The 26,516-nt window shown below is 39.2% G+C and overlaps 1 protein-coding gene across 1 annotated transcript in view; it reads right to left on the bottom strand.

Moving 5' to 3' along the window:
• The window catches only part of CNTN3 (contactin 3), a 161,849-nt gene that overhangs the window by 71,815 nt on the left and 63,518 nt on the right, over positions 1-26,516 (bottom strand). Inside the window, exons 3-5 of the mRNA XM_063123413.1 lie at positions 4,298-4,501; positions 2,287-2,389; positions 741-925 (exon numbers count right to left, since the gene is read on the bottom strand). Coding sequence (XP_062979483.1) covers positions 741-925; positions 2,287-2,389; positions 4,298-4,501 — 492 coding nt within the window. The remainder of the gene's footprint in view (positions 1-740; positions 926-2,286; positions 2,390-4,297; positions 4,502-26,516) is intronic.

Genomic DNA, 26,516 nt, shown 5'->3' with positions numbered 1-26,516 from the left:
TTGAGGTCTTGATCCAATCTAAGGCCTAATCTACACCAAGCAGGATATTACACTATGAAAGCGGTATATAAAAGGCAGGAGCCACACTACTGCTCTAAGTGCCCTGACAACTGTTGGGGTCCATTGACGCATACCATATGCTACTTTCATCCTGCTACATCCTGCTTGGTGTGGCTCCTGCCTTTTATATACCGCTTTCATAGTGCAATATTCTGCTTGGTGTAGATTAGGACTTAGGAAACCGATCTATCCCTCTTATATTGCCTGCTGGAAGGGGTTAGAATTTGGCAGAGGTGCTCCTCTGCTGGCAGAAACAAATTCTGTCAGAGGGCAGGGGGAAGGATGCAACCTTGAGTAGTGGAAGTCATGAAAGGATGCAACCTTGAGTAGTGGAAAGGCTACTTAGGCTGCAATCCTATGCACTTTCACTTGTGTTTAAACATTATTACACACAGTGTGACTTCCTTTTGAATAATCCTGCCTAGGATGACAGTGAAATCTTTATCTTCAGGTATATTTTTTTTTTTGGGGGGGCACTCTAAAAAGATAGAGGAAAGTCAGAAGGAAAAGAGTTAAGCAGCCATCTTTCAGCCGTCTTTCTTTGCTCCTGCCTTTACTGTACTTAAAGCCACAGTTTCTGAGATTGAAGGTTAGCTTAAAGAGGGGGAAAGAATTTCAGTAAGTTTTCTTTTTTCATGAAGTTGCAATTATTTCATTTCTTTATTAAGGAAGTTTCTTACCATAATATGTGAGTCGTCCCCTGGCAACATTTCTCCCTCTGGAGTTTTCAGTAATGCACTCATAAAGACCAGCATCTTCTTGTTGAAAATTGGGGATTTCAATCATGCCATTGAATTTCCTCAGCATTACTTTGCTTGGAAATGGCATCCCATCAGTTCTTCTCCAGTTAATCCGAGGTACTGGGCTGCCACAACAAAACGAAATTGAGGCTTTTTAAGATAAAAAACACTTTTTTGTTAAAAAAAAAAAAAAGCAACACAACAACGTATCACAGGAGTTATATATAAGAAAGAGTTTACAATATTTGGCAATTTTTAGATAATCATGGGGCTGATTAATTCTAGGATACTTGCTGTATGTACATTGCTCATATCTGGGAATCCAAGGTTTGAATCTCATTTTCTGTGACTAAGACATTGTGAGAAGTTTTGTGATCTCATTTCTGTGTGGCCAGGCCCTAGAGAAAAGCCAAGACTTTTCTCTTTTTCCAAGGCATTTGGCAGCACGGGTTGAGTTTTGATTGATCCCGGATTTCTTTTATGGTTTTGCTGATGGCTCAAAGTTGTTTTTAGATATATGTTGTCTCTGTGTATATTGTGTGCATTTATGTTTTTAAAATTTGCATATTGTTTTTAATGTTTTTAATCTTTGTAAACCACCCAGAGAGCTTCGGCTATGAGGTGGTATAAAATGTTATAAACAACAACAACAACAACAACAACAACAACAACAACAGAGCTCTCTTCAAACCCCAAAGTGAAGGAGGATTCAGAACTTTTGATTGGCAAGCATTATGGTGCTTGTGATGAACCCGAACCTTGCCTTATCGACACAGTACAGCTTCCTGCACCCCAACTTTTTCTGAAGACCTACCAACAGAGTCCTGAGTATAGTTATTCTACGTAGAAGGGGCAGGTACTCCATGCCTACAATCACTAAAATGTGAATGTTTTAGTCTTTAGTCTATGGAGATATTTAGTTTCCATTTTTATTTTCCATTCATAAGCAGCAGATTTCTGTTAATATAATGCATGATGTCATATTTCACTGTTTTCTCGTTAATCTATTTAATGTAGCCCCTCGATGTTATCACACATGTAGTCACACTGCTTCAGTCTTTAAACAGCATAAACAGTAACTGATCTATGTACTTTTTAAACAATTACTATGATCATAATCATCTGGTTTTTTTAATTAGAGAAATTATTTACATGGTAGATATTCAACAAAACCTGAGAACAGATATATAAATATAAAATGAAATTTACATTTTAAATATATAACATAATACATGTTATTCAAGGCACCAGAAATCAGCTTTTTAATGTAACACTCATAATCTAACACATTTGTAATGGCAGTAAGAGGTGGCTTAGTTTATAATATAGTTTAATGCTACTTTATATTTATTTATATACAACTGAGGAAGTACAGTGAGAGAAGTAGGACACATTCAGAATGATTTCACTTCATCCTTTTTTTTGTGAAACACAATTATTGTGTTTCCCATTATTACATTATTAATACAAATTAATACAGACTTACTTTCCAAGGGCAAAACATTCCAGTTTTACAGTTGAGCCTTTAGCAGCAGGAAGTGTTTCAGGAAACTGAACTTCTATTTTGGGTTCATATTCCCCCATTATACCTGTTATTCCAGAAAAAGAAGAGAGTCCTTAGGAAAAGAGACCTGCATCTCAGAGCCTTGGTCAGCTACTATGCAAGGCTTCTATTATGAGAAAGGCATGGATTACTGCTTTTATAGCCATTGGTTTCTACACCATTTTTTCTTGGAAGTGGTGGTTCCTCACTGCATATTATTCCTTTCTTTGGTTGACAACTGTATCAGTGGGGCAGATTTGCATCTGGTGACTCTGATGCCTAATGTTTGTTTTTTATTAGAGGTTGCCAGATACTATAGGAATTCATTAGAGAATAGCTTTGAACCTTCTGTATGTCACACTGAAATTGTCTCCGATTTTGCATGCATGGACACAATGGATGTATAATAAACAGGTTATTTGAAGGAACGCCTCCTCCTATATGTACCTGCCCGGACCTTAAGATCATCTACAGGGGCCCTTCTCCGTGAGCCCCTGCCAAAGGAAGCGAGGCAGGTGGCTACTAGGAGGAGGGCTTTCTCCGCTGTGGCACCCCGGTTGTGGAATGAGCTCCCCAGAGAGGTCCGCCTGGCGCCTACACTGCACTCTTTGTGTCGCCAGCTGAAGACCTTTTTATTCTCTCAGTATTTTAACACTTAATTTTAACTTAAATTTAAATTTTTACTGTTCTAACTCTGTATTTTAATCTTATATCAATTTTGCTGCGTGGTTTTATCCTGGGCCAGATCTACACCAAGCAGGATATAATATTTTGAAAGCAGTCTCAAAAGTGGTGTCAGTGGCCCCAACAGTTGTCAATACCATTATAAACCATTATAAAGCAGTAGCGTAGATCCTGCCCTAGTTGTGCTTTTTATACTGTATTTTGTATTTGTGTTTTTAACTTGTTGGTTGTTTTATTATGGTTTTAATTTTTGTGAACCGCCCAGAGAGCTTTGGCTATTTGGCGGTATAAAAATGTAATAAATAAATGAATGAATAAATAAATAAATAATCTGACTTCTGTCCATTTGATATGGACAGAAGTCAGAACAAGTTTCTTGACAAGCTGGGGATTTGACAATTCACACATCCCTAACCCACCCACCCACTCAGGAACTTCGTCAGCATGCCCATAAAACATTTCCACCAGCGTTTCCAATTTCAGTGGTGCTGTAAATTTATTCTGGGTTTCGGTCAGAACCAGTCAGAACCTTAAATGAGCTATCCAAGGTGTTATTCCTTCCTTGCCCCATAAGATTGCTCTGCTAGGAAAAACAAGTTGTTGCAACAGACTGCAAGGAAGCCCTTCACCCTTCTGTATTACACATTCTGAAGTTGCATCTCACTAATGGGTGCAAAAAGAGAGTGTAGGTTTGATAACTAGCAAGGAAAAGGTCATACCATCAGGTCGTGGCAGGGCCTGATAGAAGAAATTCAGCGCAGGTGTGGGGAGAATGTCTAAGCAATAGGCTTGTTGTCCTCCTGTGGCTGGTTTGGGGGTGGGTTATGGTGATCATTCTGAGGTGGTGGTGGTAGGTAATGTCTGAGGGCCTCCCACTGAGGGTTTTGCAGCCCCAGTGGGGGGGGGATAAGGATTGCCTATGGGGCCATCTCACTTCACACACCCAGTATTTTGTGACCAGGGGAGATGTGACAGGGGATGTTCCCGCCTCTCCCCAAATGGGATAATCCTGGGTGGGTGGGTGCCAATTCCATAATCAACATCCAGCAGGCAAAGAATGTTTCACCTGATCACACTGACCAGCTAGTGCCAGCATAGTGGAGTAGCCGGCCAGTGATCCCCTTTTGCAGATCAGAATTAATAAATGTGGCCCAATTTTCAATCCATACAGTTGTGCCATCTCTTTATTGTCTCACCCGCTTCACTCACAATGACTTTTAAATAATAAAAACATATATCATTGCTATACAACATAAGCATGAAGTCATACCATCAGTTCGCAGCACTAAAGGTGTTGGCGTGCCAAGAATTTTGGTGTTTGTTATGGTACTGGTCACAACACATGTGTAATTTCCTACATCAGATGGTTCTACTTTGGCTATGTAGAGATGCCCAGTTTCCTGAGAAACAAATCGCCGACTGTCTTCTTGCACAAATGAAGGGTATTCATTGAAGATCCAAGCATAAGAAAGTTCTGAAAATTAATAAGTGAAAATATATGTATAGAATTCAATTATTGTGTTGCAAAGTATCAAAATAAAACTGATAAGCAGATGAATCACAACACTATCTGCTTGTATAGAGTTATGGGAAATAGTCCATACATTAATTCAACCAATTAGGAGTAATTTGCCACAATACATACATACAAAACATAATTTCACACATAATTTTTCAATTCTTTAAAACAAGAATTACTTCCTCATGCTTTTTCTAGAACACTTGTTTTCTTTTAAGAGAATATTCACACATGCGTTTCTTTGACTCCATGTCTTTTAATTTGTTCACTCAACACTTAGAGCAAGATGTTACAAGATGTAAAGGAAAAGTGTAGTTGCCATTTATCTTGTTCCATCCCATCCTAGTAATGCTAGATTGAATGAGTTCATATAGGAAGATTAATAATGTGGTAGGTTTACCTTCTAGGATACCTGTACCACACAAATGTCACTAGTGGTTCATTGGGATATAACTGAGTCTTGGATTGATACCATTACCATCTAGTTAATTTGACATAGAATAGCAATGTGGTTAGATTTGGTAAGATTTGCAATAACTGCAATTTAGCTTTACAGATCACAGTTTGTGGCCAGAACATGGGTATGGGTATGAGAGCTGATATGATGACTTTAATTAAGCTCATATAAAGTTTATTTTTCATATGGTATTGCAGATAGGATAAAGTTTTTTTTTTTTAAAAAAAAAGTCTCTGCAGCTCTTACAGCAACTAATTACAGTTAATTATAATTTAACTGAACAGACTAGATATTAAAATAGCTTGCAAAGGCTTCCCCCCCCCCTTTTCCTCTGCCTTCACAAATTTTGCCCATGTGTAATCTTGAAATCCACACATGTGCCTCGAAAACTATTTGCAGCTACAGAAAAAAAACCTAATGGACTAGAATTAGTATTGCTTGGCAAAGAAATAGAGGGGCAGAAAGGTTAATTCACATTATGTAAAATTGTGAACAAAGTTAAATACATATTAAAGAAATTATTAAAATATTTATGGTATCTGTTAACAAGGAGAAAATCAAAACCTGATGGCTTCTACAATTATGTTTATTTTTCTTTATTAAACTATAAAGTAATCCCATTATAAAAGCTAAAAAATAAGTTAGCAACTGCAAACAAGCAAGTTTCTATTTTATTTGTTACACACACACACACTGCTTATCCACCGAATGATACTTAAGGCAGCCAAAGACAACAGATTAAAATATAAGATTTCACAATCATAAAAACAAAGCAGTTAAAAACACATCAATGAAATAAACCAATAACAACATTTGAACAAATTGTAGCCTATTTACAATGACTAGAGTTTAGAGATGCTTAGAGATATTTCTATACTTAGAGATATTTCTATACTTAGTAATAATTTTTATTTTATTTATTATTTATTATCGCATTTATATCCTGCCTTTTCCCCTGCAAGGAACCCAAGGTGGAACGATTCTCACCTTATTCTAGCTGAGCAGAATCCTACTGTTATCTAAAGTGGCATTAACTATACTAAAGCAAGTGTCCGTCAAGGTCAATTTGACTGGTCTTCACCAGCTATGATGGAAACAGACACAAAACTGATGTGGTAGTTTTCACAGCACAATCAGTTTGCTTTCAACGCCTTTAAAGAAAATTGGATCAAACCAACCAAAGCAACTGCAACAAACAGCCACTTCTGACACCAATGGTTTAGAATCTTTAGATGCTTAATCAACTATAGAATCCAAGTTGAACAAGGTTTGAGCAACATTTTCAGCAAAGAGTCACAGCAAACTCAGGAAATGTGTGTATGCAAATATTCTACTTCAGCATAAATATACTGCACTTTTGGCAAGTAAAACATTTTTGGTAAAAAAATGAGACAACCCTCTCCAGAGGAAACAGATATAACACCAAGAACAAGGGGGGGGGGAGAAAGTCCTTGCTATTTCTGTATATTTAATCCTTGTTCTTAAGCTTGTTCACAATTGAGGTTATGCAGATTCAGCTTATTACATTTTGGAAACACAGGCAAAATATCTCTTGCATAAATTCAATACAAGCTATTCTCACAATTACATATAGGTAGCCAACCTAAAGCCTAGAGCTATTGACCTATTGTCAATAGCAGGTGGCTACTAGAAGGGCTTTCTCTGTTGTGGCACCCCAACTGTGGAACGAGCTCCCCAGAGAGGCCCGCCTGGTGCCTACACTGTATTCTTTTCGTCGCCAGCTGAAGACCTTTTTATTTTCTCAGTATTTTAACACCTAATTTAACTTAAATTTAAATTTTGCTGTTTTAATTCTGTATTTTAATCCTATATCAATTTTTGCTGTGTGGTTTTATCCTGGTTGTGCTTTTTATATTGTATTTTGTATTTGGGTTTTTAGGTTGTTGGTTGTTTCATTATGTTCCTCATGGTTTTAATTTTTGTGAACCGCCCAGAGAGCTTTGGCTATTGGGTGGTATAAAAATGTAATAAATAAATAAATAAATAAATAGTCATATATGCCAATGCCTCAAATACTCTTGGTCATTGTTACATGTGATCTCAGGGACAGAAATCTCCAATTTGCCACATTTAATTACATTAACCTCCCTTTCAGGATAGTATTATTCAATGGCATGTTCCATATTAACACTAAAGACAAAGAATTACTTAGGACACAACGGTTCCACTTGTTTCCCTTATATTTTACTTTTATGTATAACTACAAAAACCTTTTAGTAATTGTCTTAATGGGCTGGCTTGCATATGGCTTTTAGATTGTAAGCCTGTGGGCAGGGACTGTCAAGAAATACTTTTGTAAGCCGCCATGAGAGCCTTTTTTGGCTGAATGGCGGCATAAAAATCCTTAAATAAAATAAATAAAAATAAATAAATAAATGGCTGAGTTACCATGGATTATTTAACCCACAATGAGGCATAGTACATAACAGGACATATTTTGAATATGCAGCCCCCAGTGGGGTTATTTGTGGGTCAAACAACCCCTGCATAACCCTACAGCTGTCATAAATCAGAATTGCGAGATAAGGAGTCAAGAAATGACAGTCCATGGTTGTATATCAAAAGTATCCGTCAGAAGCCGTGTCAAACAATATTGGGTTCAGGAATGTGCCAAAGAGTCGTCAAAGTCCTTTCCAAGGTCAGATTACGTTCAGGCAAGATCAAAGAGCTGGTATGCAAGCGATGCAGGCAGATTGCTTCCAGCACGTGCTCAGTGTCTCTGCCTTGCCTCATATTGGGATGGTGGTGATTAGGGACTGTGGTCAGCTGCATTGGCTGCAGCTAGCTTCTGCCTGTTCCTATGAAGGGCCACTCCCCAAACACTCGCAGGCTCCTTCCTGCTCTATCCCAAACTGAGGCACAACAACAGCAATCAAAGGGTTATGTGAGGGTTGTTTAATCCACAAATAACCCTCAATGGCTGGGTCTGAGTGACATGACAACCCCCAAGTGGGGCTTGCATAGTAAAAATGTTGCCCACATGCAGCGTAGTTTATTTTGGGCTAAACAATCCATGATGAGCCCAACGTGTCATGTGAACCAGGTCATTCATGGCTCCTAAGTTACAACTGCTGATTATCTCATTAACAATCTCTTTAGTGTCACAAAAACCTCTATTTAAAACCAAATATTAATGCAAAATTATTTCATATTGGGCAGAACCCAATGGAGTGCTTACAAATTCAATTGGTTCCCACCAACTTCATTGTGCAAACAGGACCACCACTTGTGCAACAGAGGGTTAGATCCAATGGAACCCAACAGGGCATTTGGAAATGAGCTGGATATGAAAATGGGAAGTGAAGTAGGGTGGGGGGAATGTGGGGGACTGACATGTAGAGGGTTGCTCTACATGTCAGCACCCTACACTCTATTCAGCACTGGTCAGGCCTCATCTTGAGTATTGCATCCAGTTCTGGGCACCACACTTCAAGAAGGATGCAAACAAGCTGGAGCGTGTTCAGAGGAGGGCAATGAGGATGATTAGGGGTCTGGAAACAAAGCCCTATGAGGAAAGACGGAAAGAACTGGGCATGTTTAGCCTGGAGAAGAGAATGCTGAGGGGAGACATTTTTGCACTCTTCAAATACTTGAAAGGTTGTCCCACAGCGGAGGGCCAAGAGTGCAGGACATGAACTAATGGGCTCAAATTATAAGAAGCCAGATTCTGGCTGGACATCAGGAAAAACTTCCTGACTATAAGAGCAGTATGACAGTGGAACAAGTTACCTAGGGAGGTCGTGGGCTCTCCCACATTAGAGGCATTCAAGAAGCAGCTGGACAGTCATCTGTCAGGTATGCTTTATGGTGGATTGCATTGAACAGGGGGTTGGACTTGATGGCCTTACAGGCCCCTTCCAACTCTACTATTCTATGATTCTATGAAACCATCAGATTAGGAATTGTGAATGTGTGTGTGGTTGAGACAACAAACTAGACATGATTGCCTGAGAGTAAGTCCCACTGAACTCAATAGGACTTACTTCTGAGTAGACTTGCACTATAGATTAAACATTCCCAAGCCTGCACTGAGATCCCACTGAACACAGTAACACTTTCTTCTGAGTAAGCTATAAGTCTGTAGTCCTCTTACATTGCTTTAAAAAATAATAATACAAATTTCACTGTGCTGGAATAGGGGCAAGCTATACTTTTGCAAGGGCTTCCTTAAAAGAAAAAGTACTGAGGGAGATCTTGTTTATTTCAAGAAGTTGTGTTGTTTTACTGCTGGAGTCCTCAGAGTGTTTGGGATCCAGCATCAGTTCACTCTCCTGGGAGTAAGTGCCATTGAATTCAGTGGGGCTTGCTTCTGAGTAGGCTTGCGCAGGAGTGCACTTAAAGTCTGCTAAGATAGGGTGACCATGTGAAAAGGAGGACATGGTATCTTTAACAGTTGCATAAAAAAGGGAATTTCAGCAGGTGTCATTTGTATGCATGTAGCACCTGGTGAAATCCCCTCTCCATCACAACAGTGAAAGCTGCAGGAGCCCTGCCCTCTTTTGTATCTGGTCACTCTACTATATCTGCATTGTGATGAAGAGGGAATTTCACCAGATGCTGCATGCATACAAATGACCCCTGGGCCCCATATTTAAGGTGCCGCTTTGGCACCGTGAGGCGCCTTGCACCCGCACTTGTGTTCCTTCCCGGCATCTGCACAGGAAGGAAGGCAAGTGTGAATTTTCCAGCCCCATGCCTCTGGAAAAGGTAACAAACTAAAAACGGGGGGAGGGGGAGGACAGAAATGGGGCCGTTCCTACATATATATGATCTATATCTGCGGAGCTCTGTAGATACAGATGAGGAAAATAAAAAGGGGGGGAGAGGAACGAGGCAGCCAGAGGAAACTACAAGCAGAGGGACTGGGCGAACAACCTCTCCTCCCTCTGGCTGCCCATTCCTCACCCCTTTTTATTTAATAAAAAGAAAACAAAAGGGGGTGGAACGGTCCATTCCTCTCCTCCCACCCCCAGTTTTTGGTGTGTGTGTTTTTACTTTCCAGAGGTGTGGGGCTGCCCATGGCGACCAATCAAGGGGCACCATGGGCTCCACTGCCAAAAAAGTCAGGGTAGGTGCCAGACTTTTTTGGAGTGTAGTTTCCAATGTTTGCCCCCGTATGGCTTTGCAATGGCAGCTGCGTCATGTAGATGACATGCTGCTACCGTGAAGCCACCCCGGGGCAAACCCTTCGTGTATATGTGCCCCTGCTGAAATTCCCTTTTCTATGCAACTGTTAAAGGTACAGGAGCCCTGTCCTCGTTTTTCATATGGTCACCCTATATATGCTGATACTGGAGGCTTGGTTGGGATTCCTTGTAAAACAGCTTAAAACACACACACACACACAAACACACACACAAGCTGAATATGAGCCAACAGTGCGATATGGCTGCAAGAAAGGCAAATGCTATTTTGGGCTGCATTAAGAGAAGTATAGCTTCCAAATCACGTGAGGTACTGGTTCCTCTCTATTCGGCCCTGGTTAGGCCTCATCTAGAGTATTGCGTCCAGTTCTGGGCTCCACAATTCAAGAAGGACGCAGACAAGGTGGAGCGTGTTCAGAAGAGGGCAACGAGGATGATCAGAGGTCTAGAAACAAAGCCCTATGAAAAGAGACTGAAAGAACTGGGCATGTTTAGCCTGGAGAAGAGAAGATTGAGGGGAGACATGATAGCAGTCTTCAAATACTTAAAAGGTTGTCACACAGAGGAGGGCCAGGATCTCATCTCGATCCTCCCAGAGTGCAGGACACGGAATAACGGGCTCAAGTTAAAGGAAGCCAGATTCCGGCTGGACATCAGGAAAAACTTCCTGACTGTTAGAGCAGTGCGACAATGGAATCAGCTACCTAGGGAGGTTGTGGGCTCTCCCACACTAGAGGCATTCAAGAGGCAGCTGGACAACCATCTGTCAGGGATGCTTTAGGGTGGATTCCTGCATTGAGCAGGGGGTTGGACTCGATGGCCTTGTAGGCCCCTTCCAACTCTGCTATTCTATGATTCTATGATTCTATGACTTCTAACATTCTTCAACAGCTCATCAGGTAAGCCTTAAACCACCCTGCCACAGAGAATTTCTCCGAAATTCTCCACCTTTTGCTCAAGAATTTAGAAGAACATTCTTTTTGCTCCTCCCTCCCAGGCAATGGTCAAAAAACTCCATAACGAAAATTTCAGCACAGCACTAATATTCATCACAGCAATATTTTACAGTGTTACTAAACTAACTAGATAAATAATGTTATAAGTATTCTTAGATGAAAAACGACTTTCTCTCGATGGCACTTGAATATATATTTTTTAAAAAATATGACCATGAATTTGGTGATAGAATTAAAGCTCTCATTCAATTTTATTCAACTAGGGCCAAACTAAACATTGCACTGTTAGAGAAATGCAACCTGATCCTGTGAATGTTTACTTGGAAGTAAGTTCACTTTATTCAATGAAAGAGCATACTCTATTCATGTAAGTGTGCATAGGATTTTAGCTTTAATCTTTCATTTATCTCAATTTTTCATTGATCCTCTTGAAAACAGAACACTGTGTTCTTTCTGTAACCCACTGCAAGAATTTAATTTTATATTGACAGAGACAAAACGAAATTGTATTATTTCCCACTTAAATGTGTATTAAACAAGTTGTTGTATTCTTTTGTTATATTTTCCCTTTCCTATTGACATTACTTCAAGGAAAATAAAATTTCTCTTGTCAATTACGTTCTTCAGTTGATTTTCCATTAACAGTAGAAGTAATATTTCTTAATATCCTGGGAGATACAATCTTCCACCTCATCTAGACATATTTTAATGTTCTTCAGGCCATTGGAAGCAGAAGACATGGGGATTTAACATTTACTACTCAATTATCCTTTTCAGAATCCTTCTATTACTTCTATTGTTTTTCTTTTGCTAATACATGATTCACTTAATAAATTTACATCCTGCACTTATTTTGGAAGCTTAACTTATTTGCGGCTTCAGTCAGTCTTCCATCCAGGCATTAATCAGGATGAGACCTTCCTAGTTTAACAATCCTATTTGGATTTCTGTATCATGCTCTGTGTACGGCTGCCTTTGCAAACAGAATGCTGTGGACACACTTCTGAATGAAGCTGTATACTGGGATTATGTGACTCCCCTTTGATGGCTTTTGCCAACAGGCCTTTATGTTTTGGCATGCCATCACCCGATCGAATTGTTGGCATTCTGAGCATAAGACAGTACCTAATCTGTCTTCAGAAAACCAGTCACACCTGCATACTATTGGTGTTATGCTAGAGATTGCTTATGCAAGTGTAAATGTCATTTACATTAGCACTAGTGTCTAACTGGATAGTGCCCGCTGTAAGAAAAAATAGTAGAGGCTACAGTCACTACCTAATCAAGTAGCAAAGGTTCACATATATTCCAAAACTGGGTGAATGTGACCCTATCTGTTCTCCTACATCTATATCAATTTGGCTGCTAACCATCAACAACTTTCTCCGGAGGGCTTTCTCCGCTGTGGCACCCCGGTTGTGGAACGAGCTCCCCAGAGAGGTCCGCTTGGCGCCTACACTGTACTGCTTTCGTCGCCAGCTGAAGACCTTTTTATTCACTCAGTATTTTAACACTTAATTTTAACTTAAATTTAAATTTTACTGTTTTAACTCTGTATTTTAATCCTATATCAACTTTGCTGTGTGGTTTTATCCTGGTTGCGCTTTTTATACTGTATTTCGTAATTGTGTTTTAAACTGTTGGGTGTTTTACTGTGGTTTTAATTTTTGTGAACCGCCCAGAGAGCTTCGGCTATTGGGCGGTATAAAAATGTAATAAATAAATAAATAAATAAACAATTTAACCTAATCTGGATTGAGCTTCAGTTTGTTTTCCAAGCCACCACTTCCTCCAGACATCCACAGCTGCACTGTAAACCAAAACTACACAAGCGTTTTGCCTCAGATACTAAAGAGAAAGTAAAATAATAAATTGGCAGAATTACTTGAGACTGACAGAAAAAATAGCACCTTGCTATGTTTTGCTGGTTTAGTAAAACAGTAGAGTGAGTGCTGTAGAATCTGTATGTGAACTACCTCCCTCTGTCTTCTAGCTGGAGTGTATGTGTGCACATATATAGTCTATCAAGAAGATCTGGTGTGTCACTAATGGCAAGGCTGACAGCAGGTTTCATTTTAGGAATGTAATTGATAGGCAGACGTAACAAAAGTGGTTGGTAAACATGTTAGTGCAATGGTTAGTGGGCTATCAAAGCCGTAAGTATTCCTCCACAGACATATTCAGGAAATGTTGCTACTTTAGTAACTTTGCTAATCTATTTCAAAACTGAAGGGTGACAATTTCAACCCTCATTAATGTTGCACAAGATGCAAAACCAGGTTATCCCCAAAGCATCCTATTAGGCATATGGATGCAAAGTATAATTTAAACCGAACATTCAATTCTTACAGAAAATATATATTAACTAGAGAACAGCTATGAACAGCAGGAGGGTAAAAAAATTTAATATCAACCTTGACAGTTCTTGTGCCTACAGATCCACCCACTTGTTTGTTTTTCTCATTAACACCTAATTAGAAACCGAGCAGATGTTTTCTTGATTAATAGTACAAAAATTGTGACACTAATGAGTTATTTTTTAAAACTTACAACAAAATATATTTGGGAACAGGGTTGAGATGAAATCTTTCTGCATTTCCAGCCTGGAAGAAAAGTCAAAGTATGACTTGGATTTACCATTAAAGAAGTATATGTGTTTGATTAGGAAATACAAGTGGAAGAGAGAGAGAAAAAGAGAGGAAATATGATTATTTTCACTGTTTCTTTCTAAGAACACAGATAAAACCAGCCTCTGATAACCCACACATTGAACTTATGACTTTTATGAGTTTCAGCATTTGATCCTAAACTAAATCCAGTTTTTCTTCAGTTCCTTGAGCCACCATCCAGGCAATGTATACTCAAAGCTCATGTAGCGCTCAACTTTGAGTTATCACTTTTGGATTGATAGTAGGGAGATATAAAGAAAATACCATCTTCTGAACTCTCAGTCCTAAGCTCATTTACTTTGAAGTAAATTCCACAAAATCCAATAGAGGGTATTTTAACATATTGCATTTCAAATTGGGATCTTAGCTGATCATATGCTACATACATAAAGCAGATATTATGGGTGGTGGGGGGTCAAAGAAGGATTAAATATCTGCAAGTGACACATCACTCAATAAAAGTATATGAAAAGGTAAGTATTATACATCCCTTTCACAAATGCAGAAATCAGATGGCAAAACATAACCCAAAATCTTAGAATCAATTCATGACTGAACACATGGACTTATACTCTGATTTCCCAGCTTAAAGCCCTATGCCACAGCTGTTATATCATACAGCCTCAGCTCTTTCTATGTGTCAAAAACAGCTAGGAAGGGGATAAAGGACTGTCAGGGAATGAATATTAAAGTGATTCAAAGAAAATGTACCACATAACGAGACACACAAATTTAGGACAACATAAAAAGTACACATTAATACCACTTTGGGTGTTTTCTAATAAAAAAGTGGTTTAGCAACACTGGGGTGGTTTATAAATACCAGAATGAAATAAATGAAGTATATATTCCCCATGCAGCTTCAGCTTCTAGTACTTACAATTCCTAATGCAGCCAACTGGCTGGCATCCTTGGATAAAGATGTGGGTTAATCATAATTTTGGAATTAATTAAAAATATGGATTTGTGATGTTTGTTCCATTTTATCCTAACAAACATCTTAGGGAGGAGAAAAATAGTCCTGACCCTCTAAAGGGATTTTATTTGCCTTCATTTATGTGAATGTAGTTTAGAAGAGAAATTATAGAATTTTAATTTGAAGTTAACCATTTTGCACTTATCTTTTTTTGGGGGGTGGGGGGACATCTTCAAACTTCATACAGATATGATATGAAATAACTTAAAAACATTAGGAATTCATATTAGATATATCAGTGATCCAAGCAGAAATTAACAGTGAGCCTGGGAGCGAAAATCCATTTCCCTCCTGAAAGGCTTACAATACCATTTTGAATTGAAACTGATGCAAATCATTAATCTTTTTGGCATAAAAGGTTAATTATTCAACAGATAAAATCCAAAAAGGTGACTTTCCAGTTTGGTATGAGGATGAAAATGCATGTCACCTCTGTAGAGAACCAGAACAATGAAAGTTATGAGAGCAATTACCTACATAATGTTCAGCAAAATGTGGAAAAGTTAACCCCAGGATGGCAGGTAGATTCTTAGTTGAAATAGATAATTCTGCATAATGTTTCAATTTCCAGTCAAATGGCTGGCATAATCAAATTTTAGTGTAGTACTGGAGGTGGAAGTCACCCATGTACATTAATTAGCACTATATCAAGTGCTATGTCTACACAGCTGTGTTACTTCAATGTTACAAGTGTTTAACTTGCCTTTAACACTTGTTCTTATAGGCCTTCTAAATGCTATGGTGGTGTAGGAGCTCATTTCCTGTTACTTCATCCCATGAGTGTTTTACGATCCAGCAACAAAAGAGTGAGGGAATTATGCAGATCCTTCCATTCCTTAATCCCCAATTCTGGCCAGGTGATCCTATGCAACTGATTCCATACAGTGCTGGGCCTTTAAAAATTACAGCAGTGTCATTGGATGAAGCCATGGAAAAGCAGATCCCACTCCATTGCTGTAACTCCTAAAGAACTCATCATTAAGTGGTTGGCTGTTGTTATTATTAGCATTTATAGCCCACCTTTTCCACCAAGGAACCCAAGGTGGCATGGGTTCCTCCATACATAATCCTCCTTCTGTCCATTTTATCCTCACAACAACAATACCTTAATCCTGTAAGGTAGGTTGAGCTGAGAGTCTGTGACTGGCCCAAGTCTCCCAGTCAGCTTCCATGGCCGAGTGGAGACAAGAACCTAGATCTCCTGACCCTTAGTCCAACAGTCTAACCACTACACCACACTGGCTAATAGGAATAAAAATTGTTTGACTACCTCCTCACATTGATATTACATTTTTAGTTTTCAAAGGCATCACTTATCAATTTGTTTCATTTACCAGTGAACTCATTTGCAAAATGACAGGGACAAACCATTATATGGATGAGACCCAAATAATTGTGCAAGTTGTGTTGGTGATTTCAGGAAAAGTTCAAACATCAAACATATGAATCACTCTTATTTTGGAATGCCTCTGCAGTTCCTCTATGACCTGTAATTCAGTGAGCTGAGTCTGGTCATCCATTTGGACTAGCAGTGCTCAACACAGGAATAGCAAAAATCTCCATATGGCTGAGGAATGTATATAAAAAAACACCCTGTGGCCAAGCATATTTGACAGTGTAGGTAACAAATGTGTCAGTCTCCCCACTTTCATATGATCTGAGGTTCAAACCTTACCAACACAGTTTGGAATTGAGTGAAGGGGAAAAGGCTCTTGTGACATAAGAATCGGTATTGGTGGGACTGCAAACACAATTTTGACTTGTTTATACATTAGGTTCTGTAGCATTTTCCCTCATTATATTTCCAGCATTCTTGTTTTCCTCTTTTATCAGAATAGGCAGCATCTTTATAGGTCAAATAGGAAAACAAGAAGTCATCTGAAGATAAAGATTCTATCCGTTAGATCAGTAGAAATCATTAAGGAATTTTGCACTTTTGAAACATCTGTTCAAAACTAGAAAATTGCCATTATTTGCACCCTTTTTACTATTCTGCCACATATAGGATTATGTCGTTAGTTTCAAACTAAACTTGTGCAACATTATCTTTTTCTTGTATTTTAACGACTCTGAGTTCTCAGTACTTCCACAGCAGTCATTTAGATGCAGGCTAAGTGCAAAAAGAAAAAAGTGTGTGTGTGTGTGTGTGTGTGTGTAGAAATCCCAAGGAGAGATGGAACTTGTGACCTTGTAATAGAAATTGCTCCTTAGCTGACAGGTTAAATGTTCCTTGTTGCTTTGAGTGAAGCCAGGATTCTAAATGGAAAGCTCTTACAAAATACTTTTACACTTTTGGGCTCAACTAATGAACAAAAAGTCCATTTACTTTCCCCCTGTAGCTGTGAGGATATGATGGATTAGTTCCTTTTTATCTTATTTCTGGGCTAATTGTTTTAGACTAACAATGTCGTTCAAAGTGTTATGACTCTGATCAATTTTTGTCTTACCCTGAAAGTATGCATAAAGTGATAAACTGCTTTGGGAAGCGATTTTTAAAATACATCCCCATTAACCATAACCCATTTCAAGTGACAAATGGATCTTTTAATCAACTCCCAAGAACTTTCCATGTAATGGCTTTGAACATTTCTTTAACAACACTGTTGTGTCTGCTTAAATAGTTGAAAGTGTTATAAACTGCCTCCTGCCTATAATGATTTTTTTAAATTATGGAAAGACAATAGTTGTGATCATTACTTAACTAAAAGAAATGTTACAATTTATGAATGTGAAGTTATATAAAACTTATAAAATATACCTAAGGGTAAATTTACATATAATTTACAATTTACATATAACATAATTAAGTCTTTTGTTAAAGTTAATCTGTCTTTTGTGGGCTGCAACATTCAGGTTGTGAACAGCCTCATTAAAATACAAATAATGTATACTCTGAATTTTCATGTGCACCTTATGTTTTGCCTAGTATTATGTTTGGAGCACAACTGCTTTCCCAACTAAAAGGCCAAAGCACTTCTTTAAACTGGGAATAGAGAAACTGGTTTATGAGGATTGGAGTTATTTATTGATTCACTCGTTCAATTTATATCTTGTCGGTTGCCAATTTAGGTAAATCCAAGGCAGGTTAAAAATAGAGATAAGACCAACAAAACCTGAATACAAATCTCTCTATATGAAAAAACAGGATTGTGAGATACTTTAGGGTCTCTCAGCGAGTCCTTAATGTTCTCTGTTTCCTGGCATCCTCAGGGGGGTCACAAGGAAAATCAGCATTAGCTAGGCATCTAAGTGCCTTCCCTTTGGTACTGAATGTTACCTGTAATCAAATCTCAATGTATAGTTTAGCTGTCACCACCTGGCAACTATACTGTTGAAGGTCTGTCTAATAGCTTAACCATGGGCATGTCTACACCATGCCTTATCCCGGGGATCACCCCGGGATCATCCCTGTGCATCCCTATAATGCACAGGGGATCCTGGGGGAAGGGAAGGATGATCCCTCCATTTCTCCGGGACAACCGGGACAGCTTTTAGCCCGATTTTTCCAATGGTCTTGGGATCGTCCTGAGACCACGGGAGTTGTGGGGAGCTATCCCTGTTCCATCCAGGCTCCTCACGATCATTGAATAAAACTTATCCAGTTGATACTTCCTGCACTAATGTCCCCATGTCTTGCGGGGGAGGGGCCACTGAGAAACAGTAGTGCACATGCTTCTTGTTTAGAAAGTCTCACATTCAATTATTGCATTGTCAGTTAAAAAGGATCAGATAGCAGGTGATGTGGAAGACCTGTGCCTGAAAACTTAGAGAGCCATAATACAAACAATACAAGAATAGCCAATAATTGATAGCCACCCATTCTCCATATATACAAATGACACCTGCTGAAATTCCCTTTTCTATGCAACTGTTAAAGATACAGGAGCCCTGTCCTCCTTTTCATATGGTCACCCTAACAGTGCATCACAATTTACTTGTTTAGACACAGAGAAAGCAAAACACTAAGAAAAGAAAAGAAAACTGAACAACAACACACAAAATTTTACTCCCAACTGCTGCTAACAGGAATACTGGACTCCAATATCTGTATATAATGAACAGTCATCAATCCATCCAGAGCTACTGCCCACAACGCTATGCCAGATACAGAGGTGGTTTTTTTCTCCCTTCTCAACAAAAACAGCACTGTATGTCAAAAAGGGACATGACTCTCTTCATTGTAGTAGAAATTATTTACTTGGCAGGTTTCTTCTGGGATGTACGTTACAAAGAATGTAAAAAGTGATAGGCAGGGCAGTGTGTGAAGCAATGCTCAACTGTACAATGGTGAAAACTGACAGGGAAGTTTGTAAGAGCTAGTATAACCTTACAGCCTAGTTGTTAAATGCATGAGGGATTTGCAAGTTCCCACAAGTATATCTACAGAGCTTCTTTAACTGTCTGTTTCAGGGCTGAGTTGCCAGTTTTACTGAATTGCCAATGTCCTAGGGGAAAACAAAAAAGAAAGTTGAAGTTCAGTCTATGAACTTAGGCTCCTGAAGGATCCAGTAACTTCTTACATATACAAAAAGAGTCCTTCTGGATCAGACCAAGGGTCCATCTAGTTGAACAAAACATCATAGAGAATGTGAAGCCAGGAGTATCTTGGTTGGAGATTGGAAATAGGTTTTTTTTCCCCAAAGCATGGGTAGCAGTTTTCAATATTTTGTACACTCATCCAACTTTTACTTTACATATACAAGTTTTGCATTTCAAAAATCTACAAAATGTATTTGACTAGAGGTTATAGTGTGTGTGTGTGGGGGGGAAGAGATCATAGAATTATAGAATCATAGACTAGCAGAGTTGGAAGGGGCCTACAAGGCCATCGAGTCCAACCCCCTGCTCAATGCAGGAATCCACCCTAAAGCATCCCTGACAGATGCTTGTCCAGCTGCCTCTTGAAGGCCTCTAGTGTGGGAGAGCCCACAACCTCCCTAGGTAACTTGTTCCTCTGTCATACTGCTCTTATAGTCAGGAAGTTTTTCCTGATGTCCAGCCAGAATCTGGCTTCCTTTAACTTGAGCCCGTTATTCCGTGTCCTGCACTCTGGGAGGATCGAGAAGAGATCCTGGCCCTCCTCAGTGTGACAACCTTTTAAGTATTTGAAGAGTGCTATCATGTCTCCCCTCAATCTTCTCTTCTCCAGGCTAAACACGCCCAGTTCTTTCAGTCTCTCTTCATAGGGTTTGTTTCTAGACCTCTGATCATCCTGGTTGCCCTCTTCTGAACACGCTCCAGCTTGTCTGCATCCTTCTTGAATTGTGGAGCCCAGAACTGGACACAATACTCTAGATGAGGCCTAACCAGGGCTGAATATAGAGGAACGAGTACCTCACGTGATTTGGAAGCTATACTTCTATTAATGCAGCCCAAAATAGCATTTGCCTTTCTTGCAGCCATATTGCACTGTTGGCTCATATTCAGCTTGCGATCTACAACAATTCCAAGATCTTTCTCGTTTGTAGTATTGCTGAGTCAAGTGTCCCCCATCTTGTAACTGTGCCTTTGGTTTCTATTCCCTAAATGTAGAACTTGGCATTTATCCCTATTAAATTTCATTCTTTTGTTTTCAGCCCAGCACTCCAGCCTATCAAGATCACTTTGAAGTTTGTTTCTGTCTTCCAGGGTATTAGCTATCCCACCCAATTTTCTGTCATCTGCAAATTTGATCAGCGTTCCCTGCACCTCCTTGTCCAAATCATTAATAAAAATGTTGAAGAGCACTGGGCCCAGGACTGAGCCCTGCGGCACCCTACTCGTTGCCTCTCCCCAGTTTGAGAAGGTTCCATTGATAAGTACTCTTTGAGTCCGATTCTGTAGCCAACTGTGAATCCACCTAATAGTTGTTCCATCTAGCCCACTTTTAGCTAGTTTGTTAATCAGAATGTCATGTGGTACTTTGTCAAAAGCTTTGCTGAAGTCAAGATATATGACGTCCACAGCATTCCCACAGTCCACAAGGGAGGTTATCCTATCAAAAAATGAGATCAAATTAGTCTGACAGGATTTGTTCCTGACAAATCCATGTTGGCTTCTAGTAATCACTGCATTGATTTCAACGTGTTTACAGATTGACTTCTTTATAATCTGCTCCAGAATTTTCCCAGGGATGGATGTCAGACTGACTGGTCTGTAGTTCCCAGGTTCCTCCTTTTTGCCCTTTTTGAAGATAGGGACAACGTTAGCCCTCCTCCAGTCGTCCGGCACCTCACCCGTCTTCCATGATTTTGCAAAGATAATAGACAAAGGTTCTGAGAGTTCTTCCGCTAGCTCCTTCATTACTCTAGGATGCAGTTCATCGGGCCCTGGAGATTTAAACTCATTCAAGGAAATTAGGTGTTCTTTGACCATTTGTTTATCAATCTCAAACTGCAATCCTGCCCCCTCAACTTCTGCTTCACTTTTTCCAGGGGGGTCCTAGACCCGCTTTTGGGAGAAGACCGAGGCAAAGTAGGAAGTAGATGTGTGTATATACCTTGGAAAGTGATCAAAACACTTTCAACCCTCTTAAAAATGATGGTCTGCATCCAGCATTTTAATCTGTGAACTGTTTTTAGTAGTGATATTGCTGAAAGTCATAATTACCTGATTCAGAAGATGAATGTGCTGGGCACATTCTTGGCACCAAAATGAATTTCCTAAAAGTTCTTCTATGGCTTGTAATATAAAAACAAGGTTGTGCACACATACAAAGATTTTAAAGTTGACTATTGTTAGTCCAAGGTGTCTACATAAGCTAACCAAACAGCCCTAATGGGAAACTTTAAGATGCCAAGGGCTATTGGGGAAGCCCAGTGATCTCTTCAAGTTGCGAAATGCTTTGCAGTCCAGTAGCTTGTCTAATGAAGCTGTAGGAATAATATCTTGAGCAGGCTCTGCTACATATCTCCATAGCATATGGTAGTAAAAACACCAACACCAACCTGGTGTCCTCCAGATATTTGGAGCACAACTCCCATAAGCCTCCATCAGCATGGGAGTTTTAGTCCAAAATATCTGGAGGGCACCAGGTTGCCTTTTCCCCAACATATTTTTGAGGCTCTTTAACTGATAGAAATAGACAAGAATAGATGGCATTTAAAACCAATTTAATAAAGTACAACCATCATTATAAGGCAGTTTTGAACTCTTGAAAAGAAGCATTTCTTGTTTTTTTCTGAGAGTCCTCTGCAATAAGACTGGGAAGACTTCAGGCTTGCAGGAACTACCTTGCGTTGTACTTAGAAACCCAAGGGCCACCAACTGCAGCCAGATGCAAAAGACATACACTTCAAATTGAAGAATTCCGAGTCTTGGAATTTGGAATGTGTACCAAAAGTGAACTGTGCTCCCAGCTTTCTTTATTTCAGCAGTATATTTGGGGGAAGAGGAAATATTGTGTTGTTGTTACTGTTAAAGAATTGGGAATCAGAAATCCTTGCCATCCAACTGCCAATCACCCAAGACCTAGCATTCCACCTTCTGCCCAACCTTAGCCTAAAAACATTTACCATTGATATTTCCAAATTAAGCTTAGGAGAGTTTATCCATCATTAGATACATGCCATTTTACTTTCTTCATATGGCTTTGGGTCTTCAACAAACCTCTTCCTTATTGCAACGACTAAAGACTTACTCCAGGTGTATTTTTTTTAAAGGGGAGAAACAAGTACATATTTAAATGGTGTTTTCCTCCACAAGCTGTTGAACAAACACTTTTATAGTGTGGTTGTTAGTAACATCCCATCTGCGGATGATGAAAGAATTCTCACCTTTCGCCATGTGTTATTATTTGGATTGCGAAGCTCCATAATATCATACTATTTTTGTATCACCTTCTGTTTGGCATCTCACAATCAGATTCCAAAAGGGGAGTTGTAAGTCAATGCAAATATATGCACATATGATATTAGTAACTGATTGACTGTTAGACAGCCTGTCTATAGGAACGTGTGGCAAAATAATATGCCACAATTTGTTGCACATAGATAACTATGTAACATATTTTAAAAGACAGAGAGATTGTTTTTAACCTATTAATAAGGCATAAAGCACAAACCATTTAAACTGAGGGTCAAACTAAACATTGTCTTTAATATGTAGTATTTAGGATCCCTCCCTTATTCTTCTTGATCTTGGACATTCCATAGGAATCACACTATTGACAATGCACATCATAATGCCACCCTGTGTTTCTTTTATTTGAAATAATAAATATAACATCCCTTTAGTCTCACAAGTTTTCACTGCCAAATCATTTGATCAACTTCTATAGAGTATTCAAATCTGGCTTCTGACCTACAATTGAAATGTTGAAAAAGTTCAAACTACCTTTTTAAGGGCATTTTTAGTGTCCCCAAATATGTGGTAGCTGCAATTTTGAGACTGGAGGCAGGCCTGGACTCTATAGAAGCCAGGGTCTGGTCTCTAGCTCTAAAACTTTGGTTTCACTTAATGTTTCCTGTTTCTCCATTCAATTACTTAACATTGTATGACTTAGATCTGTATGCACATTTATAGATGAAAATGCTTGATGACAAAGTATGCAACCTATGGTTCTTTCCTTTGCTGCTTTTTTAATGTGGCCTTGATAAGGCTAGAACTTGAATATACAGCAATATTAAAGATACAGATTTTTACTTGCAGCAGCAAATAAGACCTGGGCCCAATCTACGCATTGTGTCATATCATTACAATGCCATCATGGTAACCCCGCTTGCGGATTTATACCTCATAGGACACACAGTGTCATTTGTTGAGGTAGTTTGGATAGTGCTGAATAAAAAAGCAGGAAATAACACCATGAGAGCAGTATATGGAATGTGTAATGTTCCCCAGCTGTTATCTGTGCACTTCAGTACCACTATAAGGCAGTAGTGTAGATCTAGCCTAACTCTCCCTTGGCATTTGGCATTCATCCAGCTTCTCTTAATTCTGAAACCAAATACCTGCAAATATTGAGCATCTCAGGAGGGCATTTACCCATGCAGGTTTTAATATGATACCCTTGGATGGAAGACTTACAGTCGTGTGAAAAAGAAAGTACACCCTCTTGGAATTGTGTGATTTTACATATCAGGACATAATAACAACCATCTGTTCCTTAGCAGATCTAAAAATTAGGTAAATACAACCTCAGATGAACAACAACACATGACATATTACACCGTGTCATGATTTATTTAACAGAAATAAAGCCAAAACGGAGAAGCCATGTGTGAAAAAGTAAGTACACCCTTACTGCTTCCATAGGAATTAAGATGCTAAGTAGCAGACAGGTGCTGCTAATCAAATGCCCGTGATTAATTGATCATCAGCAAGTATGACCACCTCTATAAAAGTCGAAGTTTTTTCAGTTTGCTGGTCTGGAGCATTCAGGTGTGTGTTAACACAATGCCAAGGAGGAAAGACATCAGCAATTGCTGCTGCCCATCAATCTGGGAAGGGTTATAAGGCCATTTCCAAACAATTTAAAGTCCATCATTCTACAGTGAGAAAGAGGATTCAAAAGTGGAAAACATTAAAGACAGTTGCCAATCTTCCCAGGAGAGGACATCCCAGAAAAATCACCCCAAGGTCAGACCATGCAATGCTCAGAGAAATTGCAAAAAACCCAAGAGTTACATCTCAGACTCTACAGGCCTCAGTGAGCATGTTAAATGTTAAAGTTCATGACAGTACAATTAGAAAAAGACTGAACAAGTATGGTTTGTTTGGAAGGGTTGCCAGGAGAAAGCCTCTTCTCTCTAAAAAGAACGTGGCAGCATGGCTTAGGTTTGCAAAGTTGCATCTGAACAAACCACAAGACTTCTGGAATGATGTCCTTTGGACAGACAAGACCAAAGTGGAGAAGTTTGGCCATAATGCACAGCGCCACATTTGGTGAAAACCAAACACAGCATATCAGCAGAAACACCTCATACCAACTGTCAAGCACGGTGGTGGAGGGATGATGATTTGGGCTTGTTTTGCAGCCACAGGACCTGGGAACCTTGCAGTCATTGAATCAACCATGAACTCCTCTGTATACCAAAGTATTCTAGAGTCAAATGTGAGGCCATCTGTCCGACAGCTAAAGCTTGGCCGAAATTGGGTCATGCAACAGGACAATGATCCCAAGCACACCAGCAAATCTACAACAGAATGGCTGAAAAAGAAAAGAATCAAGGTGTTGCAATGGTCCAGTCAAAGTCCAGACCTCAACCCGATTGAAATACTGTGGCGGAACCTCAAGAGAGCTGTGCATAAACAAATGCCCTCAAACCTTAATGAACTGAAGCTTATAAAGAAGAGTGGGCCAAAATTCCTCCACAACGATGTGAGAGACTGATTAAGCCATACAGAAAATGATTACTTCAAGTTATTGCTGCTAAAGGTGGTTCTACAAGCTATTGAATCATAAGGTGTACTTACTTTTTCACACATGGTTTCTCCATTTTGGCTTTATTTCTGTTAAATAAATCATGACAGTGTAATATGTCATGTGTTGTTGTTCATCTGAGGTTGTATTTACCTAATTTTTAGACTTGCTAAGGAACAGATGATTGTTATTATGTCCTGATATGTAAAATCATACAATTGCAAGAGGGTGTACTTTCTTTTTCACACGACTGTAGGTGGGTACCCAGGATAGGATCCAATGGTGCAATACTACAAATAAGCATTAGAGTGTGCTTATTGAGCTGAGTCAAGGAAGCTATAAAACAGTGATGGGGAACATTAGACTCGCCACATGTTATTGGACTGTAACTCCCATCATTCCTTTCAATGGGGTATGCTGGCTACAGCTTATGGAAATTGTAGCCCAACAACATCTGGAAGGCCACATGTTCCCCACCCCTCCCTTATGGCCCAGAGAGCTCCGGCTATTGGGCAGTATAGAAATGTAATAAATAAATAAATAAAAGCAGAACTCTAGTAAAACAAATACATGTTAGCAAAAAAAGTATGAAAAGAATTTGAGGAACATATTCCTAATTTAAAATTATTATTATTATTATTTATTTATTTATTTATATAGCACCATCAATGTACATGGTGCTGTACAGAGGAAAACAGTAAATAGCAAGACCCTTGCCGCATAATAGGAGAATAATTAAAAAGTTCCTTAAAGCAGAAGTAAGTACTAAGCCATACAGCTTATTCAAGTGTAGTACATGCAGATGACAAGTGTATTAAAGGATTACTGAAGCAGAATAGAGAAATTGTGGAGAAACAGTATGAATTATGATATACACCAAAGAGTTCTAAAGGAAGAACAATCGTCTATGAAGAATGTCAGGTATGCTTTAGGGTGGATTCCTGCATTGAGCAGGGGGTTGGACTCAATGGCCTTATAGGCCCCTTCCAACTCAACTATTCTATGATTCCATGTCTAGCTTCTATAGAAGAAAGTCCCATCTGGACTTTCTCAATAGAAAGGCTGGACACAGCGAGGCAGAAAGAGGGCACATGAAGCTCAGCCACCTAAAGGCACAGTGTACCTACTGGCAGTGGTCCATGAAATATGTTCCCTCCCCCCACATGGCCTTTCCTAAGGTAAAGGCTGGTGGTCATTGATAGCCTGATAGGTAGAAGGAGCTGGCAACTACAATTTTGGTTTGGACAAGAAGGTCAGCCAAAAAAAATTAGATTGTGGCCACTGACTTTGATGGCTTTTTTAAAAAATAAGATAAATATATGGAGTTTGATTCTATCAATGGCTAATAGAGCTGACAGTCAAATGGAATCTCCAGGTTCAATGAAAATATGAAGACCAGTGGGGA

Source organism: Elgaria multicarinata, chromosome 3 (assembly GCF_023053635.1).
Source record: "Elgaria multicarinata webbii isolate HBS135686 ecotype San Diego chromosome 3, rElgMul1.1.pri, whole genome shotgun sequence".
Taxonomy (NCBI): Eukaryota; Metazoa; Chordata; class Lepidosauria; order Squamata; family Anguidae; genus Elgaria; species Elgaria multicarinata.
Note: the sequence above shows the minus strand (reverse complement) of the source record. Positions and strands in the feature narration are given on the sequence as shown.